Consider the following 20,552-nt stretch of genomic DNA (forward strand, 5'->3'; position numbering starts at 1 on the left):
TGGTTTCGTGATTTATCAAAGAAACATTGTAAAGAGCCAGATCCAAAACAAAGGGCTGAAAAAATTTCTGTTCCAAACTATTATTCTTCAAGACAATGTGCAAATGGCACAGGGGTGCATCTGAAGTCGTGCTGGAGCAAAAATAAAAAAGCAAACCAATTTTAAGTTGACATAGTGTATTGTGAATTACTTTCTCAGCTTTTCTACATCTAAGATAGCGTGAAATGATCTGCCATACAGTAAAACAGTTTAATATACAATTGATTACAGAGCCGTAGTAGCGAGTCAGAGATAATACGCGTTTTATCTATATACATATATAGCTTAATATTTCACAGATACAACTTTTTTCCATTTCGGATTTGTCAACGAAGCATAGGCAGAATATTTACAGTGAAGCCGCTGCGAGGAAGCGCCGTCCCCCAGCAAAGCCCCCAGCAGAAGCTGCCAGCTTTCCCCAGCGGCGTGTAAACAGCCCGGGTCTCTCTCTTTTGGCAAGAAGGGAGGGGAGCAGGGAGGGAGCGCAGGCTTTGTGGGGCTGGGAAGGGGAAGGAAAGAGAGATGATGAAGAAACAATTTCCAGCTAACCTGGGGACTTCAAAATACCTCCATTTGCCTTTTTGTTTTTTCTTTTTTTTTTTTTCTTTCTAACTGGAAACTGTTCTCAATTAATGTTTCGACTCATAATTCACTAATGTTTCGATCGCGTTCTCAATTAACGCTTTCTATACCATCTCCGTATGTGCTTATGCCAGGACAGGCAGTGCTGAAGTCTTGGGTAATACTGTCGAGGCAGCTTCTAACGAAAGCATGGGATGGTTGGGAGCCTGCTCCGGCTCCCGGGTCTGCGCCGCCGCCCAGCCGACAGCCGCTTGGGAACCAAAGCCGACCCCGGCTTGAGCTTCTCACATAAAAAAATAACTTCTCGCAGCGTGTTTGTGATCGGGTGCCGCAGCCCCGGGTGCACAGTGGCTGCTTACACTGGCACACGTGTAGGCGTAACACTGTATGAACCCGGGCCGGAGACACCCAACCCCAACCCCAGCAGCCCCAGCCCCAGCGGTCAGACGGCAGCGCCTCGGGTTGTAGCGCAGGGGGTTCAATAACCAGCTGAAATTTGCTCACTTGAAAACGCGAAACAAAACCAAGAGGCCGGCAGGGAAGACTTATTTAGCCAGGCAGCCGGCTGCCGCTGGGCTGACCGTGGGCCAGCCCCACCGAGCAGGGCAGCGGGACGCTGTCCCCAGGGCAGAGCCCCCCAGACCTCGGCCACCTCGCCCGCTGCACGGGCGGCTCAGCAGCCCGCCGCTGCCCAGGCACTGCTCTGGGACTGACACGGCAGCTCTTCAGCTCCAGGGGCACGTCCAGCTCCTTCCCAACTCACCCAGCTTGCCAGTCATCTACATCCCTGCCCTCTCCATCCCAGTCCCACAGGAGCAAAAGACGCTGCGGGCAGGGAAAGGAGGAATCCAGCCCCTGCCGCCAGCAAAGATCACGTTTTACACCAAGTTAAAAATACTGTTTCATGGGGAGAGGGAGCTTTTCAGAGTGATACAATATATAAAGCCATCACACCAGCTCTAGGGGAGCGCGGTGACGTTCCTGAGAGCACGAGGGGGGAGCCTGTCTACCTGTTCCCGGGTAACTGGGTGAGGGTGGCCAAGGTCCTTCTCATCTTTGGCTGCTGCCGCCGCCTCCTCGCAAACAGGAGGCACCTGCCATCGAGCAGAAGAAATTCCCAAATACTCAGCGCAAACCTGAAACCGTGTTTTGTCTCTCAGCAGATGTTTGGAGTTGTTAAGGCTCTTGGCTTTTAAAGAGTTTATTACTTTGGAAGTTTAAAGCTGTACTCGCAGTAGGGTATAACAAGCCTCTCTCTTGGCATATATGTGTCTCTGTATTTATCTCCCTCTCTCAACATGGTCTCTGAAAACGAGAAGAAATTAAATTGGGGAGAGGGTTACTCTGGCAACTGTGGACTCCTGAGCTACTGCCCGTGAAGAGAAACGCCTGATGGTGCCAGCAGGACAGTGCCGGTACCCGCACACTGGCCAAACACCAGTTCAGGCAGTGACGCAGAACAGAGCACTGCACCATGGCAAACCCCCTCCTTCAGACAATTTCTAGGGGCAACAGCAAGATGGGAGCTATACAGCTATTATCAGAAATAAACCACAAATGAAGCCCTGGTCTCACTCAAATAAAGGCAAAAAGTTTCAAAGATGCTAAAGAGGCATTTTCCCTCTGGGTGCATCCGCAGATGTACCACACCTGCATTTTTTCCTGCCCTGAGCTTAAATCTTTCAACAAGGCATTGATACAAACAGCCTTTCAAGTGCAAACTAATATTCAGCCAATGCATTAAGTCAGAAACAAGCAAAGGTATCAGTGACTAAGGGAGGAAAAGAAGGAAAAACTCAAAAAAGTCACTTTGTTTTGACTCATCCGAAGGAGGATTTGAGAATCGATGCTCAAATCGGGGACGTGCAAGCAGCAGCCACCCGCTGGGACGCTGGGCTCTGACCGGCCCTGTGCACCGCTGCTCATCGCCAGATGACAGATTGCTTAAAGCACCACTGGTTAGAGCTGAAACTTAAAATTTTAGTAACTGTTCCCAGCCACGACCTTCTCTGCAGTTCTTCAGATTCAGAGAATGCTCCAACTTCTGGACATTAAAATACGTGTTGTTGCAGTGAGCCAGAAAACAGGGGGAGAACAGAACGAGCCACGTAAAGGCTAAGATGCAAGGAGCTGACAGCAGCCTCGGGGCCTCTCCAGAAGTGTAATACATGAACTACTACTTCCTCGACAGCAATTTCCAACTTGGAGACATGCATGCGGAACAGCTGCTAAAAAGGATGTTAAAACTATTGTATCTGGAGCAGCGTGCATGCAAACACCGCGTGCCTGCCTCCTGCTCCTCTCCAGCCTTGGACTGGGAGGCTTGGTTAGGTGAGCAAATGTTTAGCAGCTACAATAAGGGACCAGGGAAAAAAGCTTTAAATATCTTTACCGATCTATTTTTTCCAAACAAACCTTCTTTCTCAAAAGCTAACATTGATCTCGAAGGCAAGGAGCAATTATTTCTGCACACACCGTACAGCCCGTTGCTTATCTGGGCTGAAGACAGGTTTAGTTTGCCAATAAAGACTTGAAAAAGGTTTTATACAGAACACTTGCGTTACTTGTTTTTTCTACCAGAGCTTTACCCGGTGTCTATAAAGCACCTCAAAACTCCTCCTCATGGCACCACTCTAACTGAGCTGCTGTTAAGACAAAATGTATTTCACCCCTATTTTATTTTCTACTTGAACCTCTTTAGTCTGATGCTTGATTTCAAATGACCTCTAACGAGACAAATGCAGTAAGCTCCTGGTGCCCCATTTTCAGTGACGACACTCCTTCTCATCGCTCTGGACAGAGTTCAGAGGGTGGCGTTAAAGCAGATTTAAAAAAACCAACCAACCAAGCAAGCCTACCTCAAGGCTCCCTGATCCCACCACAGAAAACCTGCACTGCTCAGCCTGCTGGGAAGCCAGGGCTCTGCTCCACACCGAGAAACCTTCCCCCACAGCAGCCCAGCAAAGCCATCACACCTGGGAATTAAAGATCAGCCTTGTTTCGCATTCACCTTCTTTTCTCACCGATTTCAGACCTGGAAGCATGTGTTACTGTACCGAGCATCCCCCACGCCGTGTCCATCTGCAGCGCCAGCCAAACCCCATCGTTACGCTGCATCCCGCACCGCCCGTGCTGCCTTTCTGCAGACCGCGCTCTTCCAGCTCGCCTGCCTCCTTCCCATTTTTGGTACATTTTAGCAGAAAACTGTCTAGGTTCCACAGCTCGACTGAAAAAAAATCTTCAGACCACTGAAGCGCCCAAACTAGATCCTGGACAGCTACAGCGTCTGCAGGAATTCTGTGTTACAGTTACGATTTCCAAGGATTTTGCAGGCCCTTGCGGAGTCCCGCCGGCACTGCCTGCAGAGGACAGCCTCAGCGACCGCAAGCAGCAATGCCAGTTTTCCCCCCTTAAATGTTGCTCCCCTAGAAATCAAAACAAGGACTGCTACAGCCTGTATAGAGAACTCAAAAGGAAAAAAACCACTGGAATGAATGACTTTCCTGCCGAAATCGATGTTCCACATGCAGCTAGCCAAGGCTCAGGATTACTCCGAGACCCCACGTGGGTTTTCACAGCTGCCTGGGCATCGAGATGGAAGCACCGCAGCTCTGGGGGATCCCCGCACCTCTACCTTGACTGTTTTTCTTTCCACATGAAAATCATTCTGCATTTACAGTCACACCACCCCTGTGACATTTTCAGCAATTGGGAAAGTCACGTCAATAAATAACTATTGCATTTTTAGCAGTTTTGTTATATAACTAAAACAGGACTTAATGCTGCTTCAGCAAATCCCAGAGCTGACAGCAAACACTTGATTTTATTTCTTACCCTCTTCTGCTTTTGCACACTTAGAAAAGTGGGGAAAAAGTTTTATTACCCGCTTTTGGTGTGATGAAGAATGTGTTTTTTCACAGAATTCATAGTTTAACTGTTGGGATGTGCCTGCTGCTCTTCTGTGTTTTCTGTCAAGCAGCTGAACACCACCACAGGGAGAAAGCTGCAGCCGTGACCGGACAAACGGACCAAGAGAGCAAAGCAAACGGGCTCTTGCCCTTTGTATTAGGAAACAGAGGCAAACAGCAGCGAAAGCCACATCTGAAGCCATGACCTGGCAGCAGCAGAGCTCAGCCGTCGCTGTGCAATGCGGAAGACACAGTTTCACAAAGGTGAGAAACAAGGAGGCAAGAACCACCCGCGCATCCCATCCAGACCGAGCAAACACCACCACAGCAGGGAAGAAGGGAGAAAACAGACACGGTCTTTAAATTTGGCAAAAGAACCCAACACAAACTGCACAGTTAAACAGCCGATCGCATTATACCCAACCTCAGGTGCTCCCAGCCTCTTGTGAAGTTGCAAAATAAAGACGTGAAGTTATTAACTGCTCCCTTGCAACATGTTTTTTTTGCTGTATTCAGAATTGAAGTTTTAGAAACAGGTTAGACTTAGCAATTTTAAAATGCTAGATACTCTAAAAGCTTGGCTCTTTCATCAAGAATAAGCTCTTCTTTAGCTAAAAGCTAGCATGGGTACAGTGTTTGGTTTATAGCTCCTTTCATTTTTGCTCCGGGCGCCTCCTTTCTGTGTTTTAGCCCTGAAGTAAGAGTATGCAAATACTTATTTTTTTGTAAAGCCCTTGGGAGTCCATCCTCTCCCCCCCCCTCATTTTGTCACGTTGAAACCCTCCTGCGCTCTGTATTAGGACACAGCAGGAGCTGCAGTCGGGCAGTGGCACCATCCCGCCCTGCTCACAGCACTTGTGTCACCTCCAGCAAATGGCCCCAAATCCTGGGACTCAATAGGCAAATCTGTTCTTCTCAAAATCATGAACGCCCTAAGTCAGTCGATGGGAATGCCATATAACTTGTTTCTGAATGAGAAATCTGTCTCACAGAAGTCACTGGGAGAAAAATAAGCATTTTGGTGTGTTCACAGAAAATTAAGATCACACTGCAGAAAATATTCAGCATATTCCTCATTACTCTATGCCCTAGAGCAGCTCTCGCAAGTGAACCATGGCAGAAGGCCACAGGGGACTAGCAAAAATATTCAGCAATCTTCCCACCCTCCCTACCCCCCGGATGATTTTTAAATCACCACCATTAAAACACCCTAAAAATAGGAAGCGCAGCAATGCGCTGACTATTCTTGCAGAATACACTTCCAGGTACCTGGCCAGCTCCTCAGCTCTTACACCGTGTTCCAACTGTGCTGGCACTAACAGAACAAGCACAAAAGATATTCTGATGAAATGAACTTTGATCACGGCCTCCCACAAGCGCACACGTGTCACGGCTGCAGAGAGGAATGCAGAACCGCACAACGCCATTAAACACGCCTCCGGAGTAATTTTTGCGAGTATTGGGACATCTTTTCAAAGGTGTAAAGGCAAGGTGTAAAGGTTGAGCTCCCACTGTTTTACAACAGAAAACAGGTCTCTCCTTCTTTTTGTACCTGGGAAAATCTCACTCTCCAGAGCACAGGCTGAGAGCTTAGCTTCTTCATTTCGTTACTACGCTGCGTTAAAGAGAAGATTTAAAACCTCCAAAAGGAGACCTGCAGTCCCAGCTGCTGAACGCTTGCTGCTGTCCCGGAGGCAATAAGCAAACAGGGGTACCACTACTTACTCAACTGTTTATGACTCTTTTTCCCAGCTTCAGAGTTAAGGCAGAGGAACATCGCCGGCAATTCCCAGAGCAGACAACAGCCCTTGATTTCAGAGTCCACTAATACTTCTGTCCTCAGTCATTTCATTTGCTTAGTGCCAGCAAAAAAGAGGCCCTGTTTTTTTGTTGTGTGGTTTTTGTTTTGTTTTTTTTTTTTTTTGGTATTCTAATGTTATCATAAAACCAACAATGCTCCCACAGCACCGTACCGCGACAGCATGGGAGCGTTATTTACTTTATAGGCTGGAGGATGAGGCTTTTGTATTCTGCAGTGCATTGCTTGAATAATGAGAAGGAAGGCGCGCTGGGTCCGGGGCCCTACTCCAGCACCTTCCCCTCCCAGGTTTAACCACAGGGTGCAAACCTCTCACTGGATGCAGGGCTGTTGGTGGAGGTTTAGTTATTGTGCAGCATCTCACGTGAGAGAGAAGCCGGCGCGTCTTGACTGCAACTCTGCCACTGCAAACAGCTGATCAATGAGACAGAAATGCTGGGTTGAGTCGTCTATAACATCGGGAGAAAGAAGTGAGAGGGAGAAAGGTTTGAACCACTTTGAGACACTAATATAACACTAGAAGGCATGTAAACAATTCTGGACCACCTTAAATCCTCTATTGTAAGAAAAGGAATACTGACACATACTTAACTGAAACGAGAACCCTACGAATGGTTTCAAGAATACATTCTTCAGATGCAAGAGGTATTTGCAGAATTATACTACCTGAAAGTTGGACGTGCAACCCACTACGGGCAGGGGGGCAGAAGGGGGCTAGTTTTAATCTGTGGAGAAGGAAAGCTGCTGTCAAACTGCACACTAATAAAAACCTTCTATTGTTGCTAGCCAGGAACAGCCCCCAAACAGGCTACAGCACCTGCGGCAGAAGGGTACGGGGATGAGCATCCCCTGGGGTTTTTGTGTGCTGGCAGATCGAGCAAGTAAGATTAATTTTTAATAGCTTTCCTATCAAACACAATTTAGACGTGCATAAACAGCAGCTTTTGTGAGAACAGAGTGCAGAGTCTTGTTTAACTAACCGAGATCCAGAAATCTCACAGATTTGCACTTGACAAAGGCTTCAAGGGCTCCATGCTGACCGTGGAGTGTAGACGGATCTTGAACAGCTGAATAGGAACTTCACAACGTATATATTTGTTATCAAACTCCAAAAATCACATAGGGACGAAAAAGAAGTATCAATATATTCTGCCTTGAGTTCAGATGGAAAGAAAGAATTCAAACCCACACCAATACGCAGACAGCACAGCACTGCATTTCACCAGCTCTCCCCCGGCTAATGAACTTGTTTTGGGCATAAAAATTCTTTCACTTTATTTGGTGTCACAAAGTGTTAGCTGGACTGGAATAATTGAATAATCAATATTATGCAAAGGGGAGCATCAAATCTAAGTGAAGGAGGTGATGGAAGCATGCAGAGGGCAAACTGGTATTGCCTAAGGCCCCCGTCCTGCAGTTCCCTCTGTGCAAGCAGGTTCCTGCTCTCCCGGCAGGGCTCCGGTCCCAGGGACCTGCAGAGTCATCTGCAGGACCGGGAAATTATTGTGCTTCTCAGCTCACTAGAAAGGACTGTTTTCCCTGTTCCTGCTTTCAGTGGCACACAGGGAGCATGCTGTTCTATTCCCTGCTGCAAAAGCACAGTGTAGGGGGGAAAAATCCTGAAAAATATTGTGCAGCACCATTGATTCAGTACAGAGGGAAGCTGGGATACTCAACTGCGTTTGGTGGCTTCGGAAGTTTCACCAGCTTTGAAACAAATATTGCCTAGGTAACATCCTCACAGTGGTTGGTAGTTCAAAGAGGCTGAAACACCATCTTATTACTTGTATTAAAACAATTAACAATTTGTCTCTCTTGATCCCTTTCGCACACAAAACCCCCCAAACAAAATAAAACCAGGAATAAAATAAATAAATAAATAAAGGCATTCCCAAAACATTTATTTCGCTTCTCTCTCTCTCTCTCTCTCTCTCAAATCAGACCAGCTTAGAAATACCAACTTCACCTACCTTCGCAAATTCAGCTAGCGTTCGGAGTAACATGAAACTGCTTTAGACTTGTAAGACCTGAATTTTAACACTCTCGTGGTCGCTCGTCTGCTTCTGGAAACCTGTCCTGAGAGCTGGTGATGTCCGAACCCTTATTCCATTCCCACATATCAGTAACTCATTGGCTATATGGAAAAGAAGTGTATCCAAAGCACACAATGGCACATTAAGGTTGAAGAAAGCATTGGTAAAGGAGAATAAAACTACAGCAGTTGTTCAGCCTACTCTAACTAAATGTTGAGCCACTGCAGAACTCCTCCAGCCCAACACAGAGTCAAATCGTGTCACCCCCTTGCCAAGACATTCTCTCGTGGTACGTTACTGGCACTTTATGTCAGTCTCATATGGTAGATACATGCACATTTGTCTGTGTGTTTACATACAAAAGGTCTGATAACAGTAAAACATTGTTCAGAGAGATATAAAAAACCCAAGGAGTTGCATTAGCCAAAAAAAGTGTTTTGTGAGAAACAACAATAAAAATGATATAACCACAGCTTTTCTTTTCTTAAAATTAGATAAATACCCAAAGCTATGATTTCACTTGGGGCCTCTGTACCTTGACAGGGAGTCCAATGGAGTATATCTGAAGGCACTTAATATCCTCTACTCAGCTGTAAGATGGTTGCACAGGGAGCTGGGGAGCTTGGGATGTGATTTGGGGCATGGAGGAGAGAGATGGATGAAAACAAGCCCTGAGGAGCTGTGATCCACACAGCACCAGGCGCTGAAATGAAAACAAACGTACAACCCAGGTGTTGAGAAGGTCTCTCTTGAAAAAGAAAACTGCCAATTGCAAATGTCTTTGTGTTTCTATTGACAGAGCACTTCATGCAACTCTGACAGTGCATCATACACTCTTAGAGATATTTAGCTTTGTCAGTTCATTGACCTCCTCAGTTCCCGCTTCCTCACAGTCAGTCTTCTCCACAGTTTTGCCAAACCTGCACCTCTCCTCTGCTTTCACCGCATCTTTCTGGAGCTTCTTGGCGGAAGGAAGGATGTCCTCAGCTTCCGAGTTACCTGTGCCGTGGGCTACCTTATCAGAATTCTGTACAGAAGGCACCAGGTTGGCAATCTCATCTGTTGGAGATCGCCCAATGCTGCCATCCACTTGAACCCGAATGTCTGGAGATATAGACAACTGGTGATGTGGCACGATCCCATTGTCCATGCACTTTGGGTAAAGGTAGGTCTTCATCTGACCTTTCCCCTTCACATTGACTGTCCCCCTATAGTCAAAGTCATACCCCATCTTGTTTAGGATGCGGTAGCTCTCCTCACTCACCTGTATGCGACACTCGACGCCAGTGGTGTCCATCCTGCTAGCAATGTTCACAGTGTCACCCCAAATGTCGTACAACAACTTGGTGGTGCCGATGACCCCAGCGGTGAGGGGGCCATGGTTAAAGCCAATCCGAAGTTTAAAATTAAACCACAGCATGTTGTTGTTGAAGTCATCCACCACGCGCATCATTTCTTTGGCAAATTCGAAAAGGGTCTGCAGATGTCCATGGGGATGGTTGTTGTCCTGACACTGCGAGGTGTTCAGTCCTGAAGCGGCCATGTAGGTTGCCCCAATCGTTTTGATTTTTTCAATGCTGCTGTAATGTGGTTTGCTCAGCAGCTCGTCAAAATCCCCGATCAGTTCGTTCAGGACTCTGTAGCACTCTTTGCCTCCTTCGTAGTTCTCCTCATAGAACTCGCTGAAGTTCACAATACTTGCAAAGATCACTCCGCCGCTGTCATGGTTTTTGGAATAGCTCTGGGAAACCTTCAGCTGCTCAGCCACATGGTACGGAATAATATTCCTCAGCAACCAGTCAGCCTGATCCCTCATGCTCTGAATTTTGGTGCGATGAAGATCAGCCTCCACATCTCCATGGTAGTGGAGACGGTAACTAACCTCAAACTCTCGGTTCAGAAACCACACCAGGAGAAGCAGAAGGAAGGAAACCAGAATCACCTCCTGACCGATCAGGTCTGCTGGCCTCTTCGTGTCGTTTGGCACCGAGCTGTTGCCGCATGGACCCTTTCTGGAGCTGGAAGCAGAAGAAAGGGAAGAACATGAAAGGTGCGTTTAAAACCCACAGAGTTAGGGCACTGCCATTTCTGCTGCACAGTTAGAAATCCTTTGCTGGAAAAAGAAGTGTAGGAAGTGTACCTTATACATTGAGTTATAAAATCTGCTTTGATAAATTTATCTGCTGTTAAGCATGCTAGGGAATTAAATTCATTCTTAAACTCACCGAGTACCTCCTTAATGGGATTTCATCAGGTTCAGCAACACAGAAATTGCCCAGCCTTTACGATAGTCCTATTTTAAGGACTTCACCAAGGAAACAGTTATCACTATAAACACATAACTAAAAGCACTACATGTAAATATGTATATAAAAATGCTTAATAATGCCTCTGTATGTGGATATATGTGTGCACATATATTCTGCATGGCAGGGGCATGTGTAAATTTTGTGGAATTTGTCTTTTTTTTGTATTACCTCCAGGACTCAGAAACACCTGCTTTATACTCCTAACGCCTCTCCCTTGTCTGCTCCTGGCAGACCAGTGGCCCTCGCAGTGCGCCTTTACCGTTAAGACGTGAAGGTTTTGGAAGAGGGTAACCCTGGGCAAGACACTTCATGGAGAACTGCATGAAAGTGAAGGATGTGGAGCTCTGGGTTGGCATCTTTTGTACACTAAAACCACTGAAGCTTTTTATGGCAGAGGAAGTTTCTCAAAGTGCCAATATTAAAAAAAAGAAAAAAAAAAATGCATGTCTCGCACAGATTGAGAGTAGTATTTCAAATCCTTTCGACAATTTGTCTGCTGCCTGTGCAGATTACGAAGCAGTGATGGAGCATGCTTCCAGTGCCAAACCGCCCCTAACGAGGAGACATCTGCAGGCTATGATCTCAACTTTCCAAAGAGATGGAAAGGCACAAATTTAATCTGAGAAGACACCACCTATGCAATCCTAAAAACTAAGTCTAAACCCAGACAGATTGACATGCAGTGATTTCTGGAGTCGCTTAACTGCAATTTTTTCTATAAAATCATGCCAAAGCTGAAGATTTGATAATGCTGAAATGGATCAAGTTAAGAGATAGTTTGATAAGGGAAAGCATCCTACCAACCTTTCTCCTTGCAAAAAACAAAAGGCAACCCCTATCTTGGTGTCTCCTCTGTATTTCTCTCATGAAGGTAGGAGATTAAAACTCAAAGTGCAACTGTAGCAACAGCTAAAGAAAAGAAGGCTGTTTCTGTAACATCTGAAAACGTTTCTAAGTTCAGCTTGTTTCTTTACCTCCATGGGGGATATGCTTCCACTCCTAAAACTGAATCAGACATTTCAGCAACTGAGCTACATTACAGACCCAGCTTCTTTTTCTAAATGTTCATCCTCAAATATCTCATCGACAGAAAAGCATGAAAGCATGATGAAGCAAAACCAAAGCACAGTTGTGAAACAGATGAATGTGCACAATCTCTGAAAACATTTGTACATGCTATGGCCTTTGTTTGTATCTATTAGCTTTTATCAGAGTAAGCCTATAGGAGAAAAAGTTTCCAGTAAGTAAAATATTTACAATAGAGAGCTTACAGGTTGAATTTCAGATTAAAGATAAGACCACACATTATGCTGGAAATTACTCCTTTTGTTTTCAGCCATAAATATACTTCTCCCAGAGAAGTGAAGGTATATTCATTTTATTGGTTTGATATTAAGAAAAAAACACGAGGGAGGAGTGAAAGGAGGAGATTACTCCCAACTCACAGAATAGCTTCCTGCTATCAGGTTCCTGTAATTGCTGGTGCATTGCTGTACTAAGACTCCTTCTTTTCGCCCTTACAACTACTTTTCTCAACAGAACCTCTGTTATGAACCTATGCATTTTCTCCCCAGAAAGGCAAGTCAGAGGCTAAGAGAAAGGCCCAAGTTACTAACGACTAGCATGGTAACAACCCTGAAATACAATCCTTGCTCCCGTTTTGCAGGTGGCAAAATATCCTCCCCATTTGATAGGCTTATAAAACAAACCAGAGGGAGGATAAGGAAGAGAAAAGATCTTAGAAAACAAATAAGGCTGGAGAAGATGAGGAATGACTCTCAGTTAAGGAGTACGATTCAGGTTCTTCTCAGAATAGTTCATTATTTTCTGTATCTTACGGGAAGAGATCTGCTAGATCTGAGCAATGACATGTTATCCTTTGAGAGTACGAGTTTGATCCAGGTAATCTGCTCTAACATCAAATGTCCCTGCCACAGGGATTTATTTAAGTTATTAAAGGCTTTTTATTTACAGTTTATTGTACAAAATACTCCTCAAAGTACTTTAATTCCTCTCAAATGAATGAGGCAAGCCCCACAAATTTTACGTGACAGAAAATGGCTCATGTTGAACGCAAAATATGCCTTTTAAGAAGAAACTGCTGCCTCCCATTCACCACCCTGAAGTACTGGCATCTGCGAGCTCTCAATCATCTCCTCAAGTGCTGGCCTGACCTTGTTTCCCACGTGGGCGTACAACCTTAGAGATCTGCATGTGAAACGAGTGACTCACTTGCAAGCTGACCTGATTTCATTAATAAGGTAATGGGTTAGTATCTCAAAAAAAGAAGATGCAGTATCTTTTCCAGAGCAGGCGTTTTTGATCATGATGTGACTGCTACGAGCTTAGTACAAAAAGCCACGATGCCAGCCTGAAGGAGGGAGCAATTACATCTTACTCATTTGGAAATCAAATTTCTGGATGCTGCAGCGACCAGGTTAGAGGACCTACAGGACCATAAATCATCTTAGACAGTCAGTTAGCAGATGACCTGAAGCTACCCTTTAGAATGAAAAGAAGAATGCCTGCCCCCCCCCAACAGAAAGGTTCACACACACCCATATCTTTTTAAGGTCTACTTTTTATGAGGTGCTGCAGCAGAAAACTGATTTTAAAAATCATTCAAATTGAAATCTTCAGCTGACAATGTTCCTTTAACTCAAACTGGTGAAGTGCTTCCTGGCACAGATGCCTAACTATTAACTTGGCATCTTAATCCAGGCTGTGTGTTGAATATGGAACGAGTGAGAGCTCCAGAGATAGAATCTCCTTTGGCTTGATCACAAATCATAAAAGATAATGGATTTCCACTTATAAAGATTTCTGGAAAGCCATTTTGCTTCTGAGCCAGTAACCTATGCTTGGATTTGGATATCTTGCTATATTTAAAGAGGATGCATGCCTGCTAAATCTTTTAAGAATGCAATGGTGGAACAGTGTGGAAAAGGGGAATCAAACCGCAGCTTTCGATGAAGAACATACAGTGGGTGCATATAAACCCCCTCTGCCACCAAGTGATTCTAGCATTCCACCTCAAGTGGCCTCCCACTGCTCCTCGAGCAGTCAGGCTGGAAGATGATACACCCTACCTGCTCTGAGGTAAGACATGAACAAAAATGAGAAATATTTCCTGCTTAAAAGACAAAGTTCATGGTCACATCTCTTTCTGGATGAAGAGCTGGTCTGTCTGGAAAACAAGGCAAATTCCATATTTTGACTTACTGAGCATAGCGTGGACAGTCCAGAGACGAACTCGGTGCTAAGACTTCATTACCAGTGTCTCTCTTCTCATGCAACATTAATAACTATCTCAATTCTTGATCAAGAAAAGGAAATAACCTCATTAAAGGCATGCAAAACAAATAAGTTTGTCTGGCCCTCTTAGAAGACAGGTAAAGCTTTTGCACTGATTGGGGTAAGCAAGGAACCTTATTTATTTAATTGAGTAAGAAACAGCCAAAAAGTTTGTTAGGGTAAGGGAGCTTCAACTTTTTGTTAGTCCATCACCAGGAAAAAGGGGAAATTCTGTTTGCACAGAACTCTAGAAATGTGGTACACGATAACATACCTGAAAAGAACCCTGAAAAGAGAAGCCAAATTCTGTTGCAAATTAATGGTAGAAACAGAATAGGATTAACTCATAATTCTCCCTTTTAATATCCATATCCAACACTTAGAAGAACTGTGTTCATTTACAAGTTTCGGCAGCTTCAGATCAGTGGAGGCTGGACTGTTAACAAAGATCATGCTGGACTGATCCAATTCCAGCATTCAAACAGGGACAGTGACCAACTAACCTGACGGAACCGCTGACGACACGCAGCAAGGGCAGCGCTACGCAGCATTAACTCATGCACAAGATCCATGCATTTTTTCCCCAGCTGAAGGAGCGACATACACAAATCTAGTACACCTCATCATAAAAAGTTAAAAATGAAGTTTAGAAATGTTTTATGAGCGAGGTATTTCGATCACTGCCTTATTTAGCATTTAACTCGCAAGGCAGGATTTGCAAAGCGGGCAGAGCGCGCTCCATGCCCTTTTCCAGTAACAATGTCTGCATGGTTTGGTTTCTTACCCACTCTTACCTTCGCTTGTCATGAGTTAAAAGTTATATGCTATGTTTATGGAAGAAAAATCTTTGCATGCAAACAGTGCTTGATAGCTAATCTTTTGACAGATTTCTAATAAATGATGATGTAGAAAAGTCTCTGAGTGGAAGGCTGGGCTGTCAATTATTTAAGGCAGAATGAATTATTTATTAGTGATTAGCAGCTGGTCAGGAGCCTGCTAAGCTGTTGTCAGTGCTGGGCAAGGCATTTGTCATTCCGAGCAGCACAAGAGATTCGGCGACTTCACAAACTAATAAATCGGTAAGGATCCAAGCTCAGGCTAATCCTAAGACATTACTTCCAGCGATCACCGTGCTTTAATATTTTGTTCACTGCCTTTTCAGCAAATTCCCTTCAGTGCTCTAGTTTACCCAAAAATCAAGCCACCTCTATGCTTTTGGCTTTAATTTTCCATCCTGGATTTAGCAAACTGGATTTCTGTTATGAAAATGAAGTTATCTTTCATGAATCAAAACCACACAAAAAGGAAAACCCATGTGAAAAAAACCAAACAACCGAACAAACCACAAAACAACCAAACCCAAAAAACCCCCCCAACATGGTGGTTAAGTGCTAACTTCTTGGTGAATAAGTATCTAACATATACTTAGAAAGCAGAGTTACTATCTCTCTGTGCTTAAAAAACACGTTTTTCTGAACTACTACAGCATTCATGTAGATGACATTTTTTAAAAAGTAATAAGTAATTTTGTTTTGATACATACTCCCAGTAAAAGCAACGTGCTCCTGAATACACATTTGTTTAGATGAATTACTGAGTCACATATTCCCAGGGTCATTAGCTCAATCAAGTGCAACACTGCCCCATTATTGCCCCCAAATCTGTAACTAGTAAACACATACTTTTCTAATACCAAAGACCAATAAAATCACTTTTAAAATGGTATTGCAAAACTTGCAATAAAACCGTAAGAAACGCAACACTGAAATAATCAGAGTGAATCTTTAACATGTTTATTTATAAGGGGCTATTAATAATAACCCAGGAAAAGATTTTTGTTTGGTTGTTTAAAAGTCTGGGGGATAAAATTTCACTTGCTCTCAATGCTATGACTCGCTATTCCGCCGAAGCGAGCTCAGGGTGGCAGACAGCACCCAGGCTGTCATCGCCAGCGTGTCTCCATCCCGGTGAAGGCAGCTGGCTGCACAGCCAGCTTTTTCAGCTGAAGCTCCTCTACCACAGAAAATTCTCACCTGGCCAGCTGTGGACAGCATTCAACTCAGAATATTCCTGAATGGTGCAAATCAACCAAGGAAATCAAATAAATAGCTCATAATGTACAGATAATGCTTTAAAAACTGCTACTACTAGAAAAATAGATGCTGTTTTATATAGCTCCTCCAGCATTCTATTTCCTAGAAATCAAATTTAAAAAGAAAAAACATTACACGACTCAGTGGCTGCAGCATGAGCTCTCTGATGATTTTTGGTCATACCCAAGTCCTCTGTAAAGGAAATTACGTACACGAGGAGCTTAAACACAACTTGCTGAAGCAATTTGTTGAGTTCCCAAGTGTGTTAGTGTGGATGCAAATTTTGCTACATATAATTGACTGAGAAAGTTTCAATCTCTAACATAAAAATGGTAATTTTATATAAAGCTTACCTAAAGTTCTGTGCCAAATCTAGATGAAAAGTTTCCATGGAGCTGAAACAAAAAAGCATTGATTTCAGAAAGAAAGTTAAAGCAATAAACAAAGCATCCTGCCAGAATTTCAGTTGGCATTTTAAACTTTTCTATTATGTAGACTGCAGGACCAATAATTGCATTGCACGCTTGATCAGCTTCAGACAAACTTTGTTTGAACGTGACTTATCTGCACTTTTTGCCTGGATGAAGCAACCAGTCAGACAGAGATGCAAACACCTCTAAAGGTTAACTGTTGATAATGCAGCCAAGATGTTGCCTGCAACAAGTAATTGTTAAACAATCCAATCTTACCTTGGAAATATGGAAAAGCAATTTCAGAACTCTAAAATGCAGTTATGCCTTCAACTTATCTGATCACACAATACAAAGATTAAAAAAACCCAACCAAACTAAAAAACAAACCCCAACACCCCTCCCAACCCAAACCCCACACAAATATAGAGCCTATTTTTTAAAAATAACGTTACAGAAAATAATAAGTAGTTCCAAGCAATTTTTGTGTTTACCTGCATTGCAATTTCTCTACCACAACCAAGTATTACAACTCCCAGAATTAGTTACTTTTGGAAAAAGAAGTAAAGAAATCTGCAGAACAGATTTGCCTGTGATGCATATAAAGCTGCAATTACCACTGTGATAAAAAATATTATCCATACTAATGATAAGAGAGGAACAAAAAAGTTATTTTTAACAAACAAAAAGTTATAGGTCTCACTAATTCAACCTATATTATTTTTGTTCATGATCAATTCTATAAATCACTTTTTCAGATCTGCAGTTCAACAGCTCTATTACTTTAAGTGTTTATTTTTAAAAGGTGAAATAACAACATATTCTGTGATTTTTGTACTTTGTCCATTAACAGTCATTGTAGGTGAAATACGCTATCGTTAGCAAAATTTCTTAAGATAACATTTCTTTAATATTCATACCACCCCTTTAGTAGTCAGCAAAAGCTGATGCTATGAACTGATAAAAAAACCAAAGCCTCCATCTCTCTGCTCAGGAACAGCCTTTCCCACTCCCTTAATAAAGTTGAAACGCAGGGAAAATCCCTGGGTTTGTGTCTGGTTTTCTGCGCAAAGTCTTAATGAAGAGCTTATGCACAAGCTGATTTAGTAATCACACGTATAATTCGTTCTAGAGTTTTGGGTTTTGAATAAGGAATTAGAAGTTAAAATTATGACACCAAACCTGATTTTCTTCTGCGACAAAACGCCTTTGTCATGGATGCACAGAGGTCTGGTCAAATGATCGCTCAGGGAATGCCAACCACTACGATATTTTTCCATGCTTTGGCTTGGCTGCCTGCCTTTCTACGAAGATTTTGGTACTACAAATGTATTATATTACCCTATTTTAAAAATCTCTGCCATGAACCAACATCTAGTTATGCTGCCCTAGCTCCACACGGACTCCCAGCACGCACGTAGCTTAATGAGCCACCAAGAACCCCTGCTTGGTGGGAATTATGGAAGAGTAGCCAGGAAGTCAAGAAAAGGCATCGAGGGTTTGCTCTTCACTAACTTCTGTGAAAAACCCAACCTGGGGCCAACTTCTCAGTGAAGCTGGTGGTTGGACAGTGAAAGCATCAGTGCTACAAAGGCAAAAGTCAACAGGTGGAAGGTCAGCTTTCTTACTGGGAGAGGGTCACCTGGTGTGCCTGGAGGAGAGACGGTGTTAGGTGAGCTGGGCAACTAAAACCGAAGGGGCAAACCAAAGATGAGAAAGGGGAGGCGTCCAGAGGCTAACCATCACTTCCCTCCACTGACGCTAGGAAGAACTGGCATATACTCCTTGCCTGAGCACTCTGCAGACAGACAAAAAAGGGATTTTTCTTTAGTCTAGTATGATCTAGAAAATGTTTGTCAACTGACTCCACTTCCAAGTTGTTTCTTTTCCCCCAAGGAATGACTTTCTTCCTACAATCCTTACAGCCTCTTCCAAACTACAGATGTGAACACGTGTTAAGGGGTGACTTTTATTCTCCCTGTCATTTTTCATATAAATTAGATCAAGATTAAAAGAGAACACTGAAGATACTTGAAAGGTGGATTAAAAACTAAATAAATACTCACACAAAACGTATCTGCAAACTCTTTTTGGTTTGTTTGGGTTTTTTTTTCAGGTTTTTCACCATATGATTCAGCAGGCCTCTGAAGAAGGGAGAGGAACCAGAATAATCTAGCATAAGAAGTCCTTGCAAAGTCCACACTATAGTAAGAGTGCCAAAGGGTTTGGTATTTCTTTAGCCACTCAGAAGTGCAAGCTGATTATAAAATTTTGACAATAGGAGTGGATGGCTGGAAGGACTCCCTTGACTCTCTTTGCAAGGAAATAGAAGGAGAACGCTGCAAACAAGTTCTCCTAAGGGGAAAATTGCCTATCAGAGAAAAACTGAGAAGTCTTAAGGTTATCGCACAGAAACTGCATTAATTTGATTCCTCTGGTTACTGTCTTGCAGCATCCTCTGAAAAGGCAGGAAAGTGAGAAAGGAAACAGGGTATTACAATCCTATTAAATCTAAGCACTTGCCTTCCACAGTGGAAGGCCTCTTGAGGAAGCAGGTGGAAGAAAGATACATGGTTCCGAAGGGCAAAAATAAATCCAGAGGGATGTGGGGGAACAACTGGGCTCTCTGGCCGCACCAAATGTTTCAGAAATTTCTTAATAAAATTGATCGTCAAACAAATGGTGAAAGGCAGTTCTATGGGTCTGGTAAGAGTAAGTGTGCCCTAGTAACACATCAGTTGAGGACAGCATCATTTCAAAGCAGATGACTTTCCTGTAGGAAAAGGCCCCTCAGATATCATCCTGAAGTCCTTCAAAAGAACTCCACAGAACTCTTCCAAATCAAATAATTAAGTTCGAGATGCTAGAGAAAGTCATGGCAGATACTAAAATCCCACGCATTAGACCCTCACTTCACTGGTGGGGGAAACCAAACTTGTTCATCTCAAACACAGTCTACGAGTGCTACGGTGTGATGCTCACCTGTCTGGACACAAGGAGATGTAGAGCAGGATGAGAAGCACTGCTCCTACTACGGTTGCCAACAGAGATCTCATCCAGGAGCTAAGCTGGCAGAAGTTACAATACTGCACAATGGTGATCAGAATCGCGCAACACATAAACATGGTGTACTGCAACAGAGAGAGAGAGCGCGAGTTAGCTTCTTCTCGCTGACTGGAGCCTTTCCGCACATAAATGCCAGCGTAAATCAAGGACTGTGGGATATGACAGAGAAGGACCTAATTTTGCCTGCATTATATGCATAGCAGTAATCCCTCCCCGTGTCCGTACCAGGAGACAGGACGCGAAGAGAGAGGTCTTTCCCTTCAAAGAGCAAGAAAACTTTTAGTGCAGGTAGTTTGTCACAATTTTCCCTAGATGGAGTTCTGTATTTCTGTATTGCACAACCATTATTTCAGTGACTTCAAACACCTTCAGCTTACCTTTGCAAAAAGCCCAGTGCCTCTTCAAAGGGGGGAGAGGGGGGAGAGGGGGGAGAGGGGGGAGAGGGGGGAGAGGGGGGGAGAGGGGGGAGAGGGGGGAGAGGGGGGAGAGGGGGGAGAGGGGGGAGAGGGGGGAGAGGGGGGAGAGGGGGGGAGAGGGGGGAGAGGGGGGAGAGGGGGGAGAGGGGGGAGAGGGGGGAGAGGGGGGAGAGGGGGGAGAGGGGGGAGAGGGGGGAGAGGGGGGAGAGGGGGGGAGAGGGGGGAGAGGGGGGGAGAGGGGGGAGAGGGGGGAGAGGGGGGAGAGGGGGGAGAGGGGGGAGAGGGGGGAGAGGGGGGAGAGGGGGGAGAGGGGGGAGAGGGGGGAGAGGGGGGAGAGGGGGGAGAGGGGGGGAGAGGGGGGAGAGGGGGGAGAGGGGGGAGAGGGGGGAGAGGGGGGAGAGGGGGGAGAGGGGGGAGAGGGGGGAGAGGGGGGAGAGGGGGGAGAGGGGGGAGAGGGGGGAGAGGGGGGAGAGGGGGGAGAGGGGGGAGAGGGGGGAGAGGGGGGAGAGGGGGGAGAGGGGGGAGAGGGGGGAGAGGGGGGAGAGGGGGGAGAGGGGGGAGAGGGGGGAGAGGGGTAAACATT

General features: G+C 44.6%; 1 protein-coding gene across 3 annotated transcripts in view; it reads right to left on the reverse strand.

Moving 5' to 3' along the window:
• Positions 1-235: 235 nt before the first annotated feature.
• ADCY9 (adenylate cyclase 9) overlaps positions 236-20,552 on the reverse strand; it is a 97,490-nt gene continuing 77,173 nt past the window's right edge. For 2 of the 3 annotated variants that reach the window (XM_040589106.1, XM_040589103.1), the window contains 4 exons: positions 19,470-19,618; positions 18,554-18,631; positions 16,431-16,472; positions 236-10,399 (listed from right to left, as the gene is read on the reverse strand). In XM_040589106.1, coding sequence (XP_040445040.1) covers positions 9,208-10,399; positions 16,431-16,472; positions 18,554-18,631; positions 19,470-19,618 — 1,461 coding nt within the window. In that variant the 3' untranslated portion in view covers positions 236-9,207. The remainder of the gene's footprint in view (positions 10,400-16,430; positions 16,473-18,553; positions 18,632-19,469; positions 19,619-20,552) is intronic. The other variant, XM_040589104.1, reaches the window with a different exon arrangement.

The sequence above is a fragment of the Falco naumanni genome, chromosome 4 (genome assembly GCF_017639655.2).
Source record: "Falco naumanni isolate bFalNau1 chromosome 4, bFalNau1.pat, whole genome shotgun sequence".
Classification (NCBI taxonomy): Eukaryota; Metazoa; Chordata; class Aves; order Falconiformes; family Falconidae; genus Falco; species Falco naumanni.